The 4,443-nt window shown below is 54.9% G+C and overlaps 1 protein-coding gene across 1 annotated transcript; it reads right to left on the reverse strand.

The window, feature by feature from the left end:
- Window positions 1–216: 216 nt before the first annotated feature.
- On the reverse strand, window positions 217–3,417 carry FAM43A (family with sequence similarity 43 member A). The gene has a single exon (XM_037153422.2). The coding sequence runs from the start codon at window positions 2,462–2,464 to the stop codon at window positions 1,181–1,183; it is 1,284 nt and encodes a 427-aa protein (XP_037009317.2). The 5' UTR covers window positions 2,465–3,417; the 3' UTR covers window positions 217–1,180.
- Window positions 3,418–4,443: the final 1,026 nt, after the last annotated feature.

Below are 4,443 nucleotides of genomic sequence, written 5' to 3' on the forward strand. Positions count from 1 at the left end.
GACATACTTGAGAAGGCTGTTCCCAGCCACAGTACCCAAAGTGGCAAGTAGCCAGAGAGGCCCCCAACTTTGCATAAAGTAGGTCCATCCCCTAATCACCTCTGAGCAAGGCAAAGGCCACATGGTCTGACCACACCGTGTCCCACCGCCGTAAACCCCCTCTCCCACCCCCAGTGCCCCCCTGCATTCTCAGCAGCAGCTCCAGACGCTCACCTATTCTGTTCAATTTTCCTCTTTATTCTCTCCCCACTGGTGGGCAAACAGAACCAGAGTAGTGCTACTCTTCAAAAATAACAAAATGCTTTATACACATTTCTCTATATACAACTGAACAACATTTTACACGTCCCTTTTGCACAGCAAAAGATATAAACATCCAGCTCTGAGAACACAGTTATGTACAAAAACAAAGATGTCAAAAATACTTCACAACAGTGCAAAAATATTTTTACACAGTATCACGGAGTGAGATCTTTTGAACAAGGAAGGTGTGTGTGTTTCTAAAGGAAAACTCCTTTTTTAGATATTAGATGTCTTTAACTGTAAACAAAATACAACTTTCTTTCATTTCCCTCCCCCCCCCAAAAAAAAACAATTAACTGAGGAATTTGGCAGAATTTCAAGGGTCTTAGTTTGAGGTAAACAACCCAAGCACTCGCACCAAAAAAACCGGGGGCTCAGAGGCAAGCACTGGAGCCTCAAACCTTGTGAAAATCAATTCCCTTTCCTTTTAAATAACGTGCCAATGGCAATGCTAGCCTGCTCTCAGTGAGAGGGATGGGGAGGAAGTTAACCCTCCTCCTGAGGCCCCAGCTGCCCCACAAACAGGAAACTGGCCGGCAGGCACCTGACGCCTGCGGGGCTTCGCTAACTTCTGCGGGCATGTCCCTCCTCCCGGACCCCAGAGCGTTGTGCCTCTCTTCTTCCTTGTAGGGTTCCCCACCCCACTCCCGCACACCTCGCCACATCTCCACAGGCAACGTGAGCTCCACTTAAAACAGAGCCAAATGTGTGCGGGGAGAGGGGCAGAGGAAACTCTGAGCCTTAGGCCTCCATTTCCCCTTTCCTGCGCTCGAGCAGGGCCGGCAGGGTGGCGTGGTGGGGAGAGGTAAGGAGGCAGTCCAGAAGACGGGGGGAGTCACGGTGCAGCGCCAGGGCGCGCGCTAAGGTTGGGGGGAGCTCAGTGCGAGTTCGGCTCATCTGGGCTGGTGCGGTCGGTATGGCCGGACTGGTCCCCGGCCGTGGCAGAAGTGGCGTCTGGGCCCCCGCCTTCTATGGAACTCTCGCTGCCGGTGCTTTCACCAGACAGCAGGCGTGTCACCCGCAAATCGGCCTCCAGGCTTCGCACGTCGTTGCCGAAGCTGAGCTCGCCCAGGTCGTTAATAACCTGCGACAGCTCCGCTTTCACGTCGGAGGAGCTGCCTAGCAGCAAAGGCTGCGGCCCAACCCCGGGGCTCAGCGAGACCCCGCTGCCCCGCAGCGCCTCCTCCCGGCCGCTCTCCAATGTGTCCAGCAAGTCCCCACATTCAAAGTGCATAGCCACCACCAGTGCCCGCTGCTCCTCCGCTTCTTCTGCCGGGTCCTCCTCCCTGACATGATCTTCCTCCTCCTCTTCCTCCTCCTCCAACAGGTAGCCCTCGTTGTGCTCCTCTTCCTCTTCTTCCTGAAGCTCCTGTTCCTGCTGTTCGCCGACCAGGTCCTCAGTGATGGAGCCGAGCTTGGGCGCGCTGCGGCTGCGCTCCACCGGCGGCTTGTAGCTGCAAGGTCCGTGCAGGAGCAGCTTGCGCAGCGGCACTAGAGGGATGGTGTGCGCGCCCACCAGCTCCTGCTGCTGGTGACGCGCGTCGTCCCGCCGCTTAAGCCGTTTAAATTCCGCCAGTGCGTTGGCCGATGTTTGGTAGAGCAGCAGGGCCATGGCCTGCGCCTTCTCGGGCTTGGACACTAGCACGGCGTGGCAGCGCAGCATTACTGCCTTGTGCTTGAGCTCGTGCCGGTACACCCAGGCGAAGACCTTGGGCAACCGCGCGTCCGCCACGCAATAGGTAACACGGTGCAGCAGGTAGAGGTGGCCCGGACGGCGCAGCGCGCGCTCCTCAGCGTGCACCATGCGGATACCCTGCGCACTCACAGTCAGCTTCATCTTGGTGCCCTGACGGCCTGCCTCGCTCTTGCTCCAGATTTTGCCCACCGCTAGGTCGGTGCAGCCGTCACCTCGCGCCTGGATGGTGGTGGCATTGCCCAGGTAGAGCACAGTGTAAGTAGGGTCCTCACTGGTGATGTGCAGCTTCTTTCGTTTGGAGCGAAACATGCTGCCCACTCGGCTCAGCGCGCCTTCGGGGCACGCCCGCGCCAGGGAGCTGAGCGCCGAGTAGTGCAGGCTCACCGCGTAGTGCTTGGGCTTGGACGCCTGCCTTGGCGGCGCCTCGGCCAGCAGCTCAAACTTGTGTTTCTTCCACGGCAGCATCTCCGGAGGGCGCCCCGGCGCAGCTGGGCGGCGGCGGCGGAGCTCCGGGTCCGAATCCCGCTGAGCCACCAGCCTAGGCCGGGCTCGGCCCGGGAAAGACCGAAAAATAAAACTCCGCTGGGAGTGGCCCAGTGGTAAGGAGTTGAGGGCGGGAGAAGGGTGTAGTGCTGGAGAACTCTGCGGGAGTTGCGGGTAGAATTTTTTTAAGGTTAGAAAATACTCAGCTGCGAGTGTGAAAAAAAGCGCACACGGGATTTACCCTGGTCTGCACAGGGGGAGAGGCAAAAGTCTTAAGCAAGCAAAATGAGAAAAAGACCGAACGAGAGTGGTGTGGAAAATATCTTTAAGAAAAAACAACAACAACAAAAAGATGCGCCCCTGAAAGTAAATAGAGGGGCCCCCAACCAAAAGCAGCCGAGATGGTGCGAAAATAATGCAGGAATTCCTCGGCGAATGTGAAAACGGCCCCCCTCTCAAACACAAACACAATTCCCAGGGCTGGGGCCGGAAAGCCTCGGAAACTCAACCGCGAGTGAGCCTAGAGGCCAGTGCCCCCGCCCTCAGGGGGGCTTGAAGCGGAGAGCCCCTCCGCCGGGCTGGTCCCACAATCAGCTGCTTGTCCCAAGTGTGGTCAGATGGTGGGGTCTGGCTGGCCGCGGAGGGCCCCGCGCAGCAGTCCCACCGTGGCTCTCACTGCATTTTGGCTCCAACCGGACGCGGGGGACTCTCGCTCCGCCGCTCACTGTCCGGGCTGGCTCCGCCGGGGTTCCGCGGGGCTCCAAAGGTGGGGTGCGTGCATGGTCTGCTCCGGGACGGTCGCTACCTCATTTCTTCCTTCCGGGGTTGTCCAACTCCGCTCTCGGGCTTCTCTGGGTCTGCTACTCTCCTATGCAGCACTACCCCTCTGGTGCTGCAAGAGCCGGCCAGCTCGCCAGCCTCACATCCTTGCGGTCCGGGAGGAGCAACTCGGGTAAATATAGGCCGGAGCGAACCATTCGCTACGCAGGGACAGGGGAGGAGCAGAGATTATCTGTTTGGGTCCCGGACGCCCGACGGGTTCCCGGTCTCTTAAAGGGGCCTGGTTGCAGCCATTGGTCAAGGGAATGGGGAGACTTCTAACCCAGCAATTACCCCCCAAAGTTGCCAACATTTCTTTTATCTACAGGTATCGCCAAGATCTGGAGTTACCCCTCTGGCGAAGCATCTTGAATTCTGGCACTCCACCCTCAAGATGAATTGCAACTCACTGAATAAATGTCTCCATCGAAACTTATGGAGGAGGTGGTACAAGGTGGAATTTTATACTATAGCTTATTATGCAAAAAGGTTGGGGAAAATAGTTTTTCATTGCGTGACAGCTCTCTGAGAATGGAAGGGTGCTGTTTAATGTTTTTCTTCCAGATTTTAATTCCACTAAAGTAAATAGAGAGGGACAAAAAACCACCAAGACGTATCTTCCATTATCTGGAGCCTTTCTCCACAGGTAATAGTGAGATGACTGGAGGGAACAATATGGTAGGTAGTCTGTAAGTAAGGTACTACCCTCTCCTAACCCCTGCAGTGCCCCCTGCTGCTGTCAGGTTCCCAGTTATCTCAGTTTTCTGAGATACTTTCCAAGTAATGCTTCTGTGTGATCAGAACTTGGTTTTGATCACACATAAGCGTAAGACTGATTTGACAGGCCAGTCATTCAATTTTATTACATCACTGACACATTTTAGATGCGAAATCCTAGTAAAAATTCAAATGACATTTTTTACCTGAGTGTCAAATAATGGTAGGCCACCTCCATGGGGAATGAATAGTTACATGATTCGCACTTTTTTAATATGTCAATTAGACAATGTAGCTTCAATCATCTGACCAGCTTGATCTTTGGCTGTTAACTCCTTTCTGGGTTTTGGAAAAACGTGCTTGCTTCTATGGTCTTCTCAATCAAAGCAAAAAACAAACATACAAAACCTTCTTGCTAGAATTTG

Source organism: Artibeus jamaicensis, unplaced genomic scaffold (assembly GCF_021234435.1).
Source record: "Artibeus jamaicensis isolate MK-2021 breed Jamaican fruit bat unplaced genomic scaffold, CSHL_Jam_final contig_466, whole genome shotgun sequence".
NCBI lineage: Eukaryota > Metazoa > Chordata > Mammalia > Chiroptera > Phyllostomidae > Artibeus > Artibeus jamaicensis.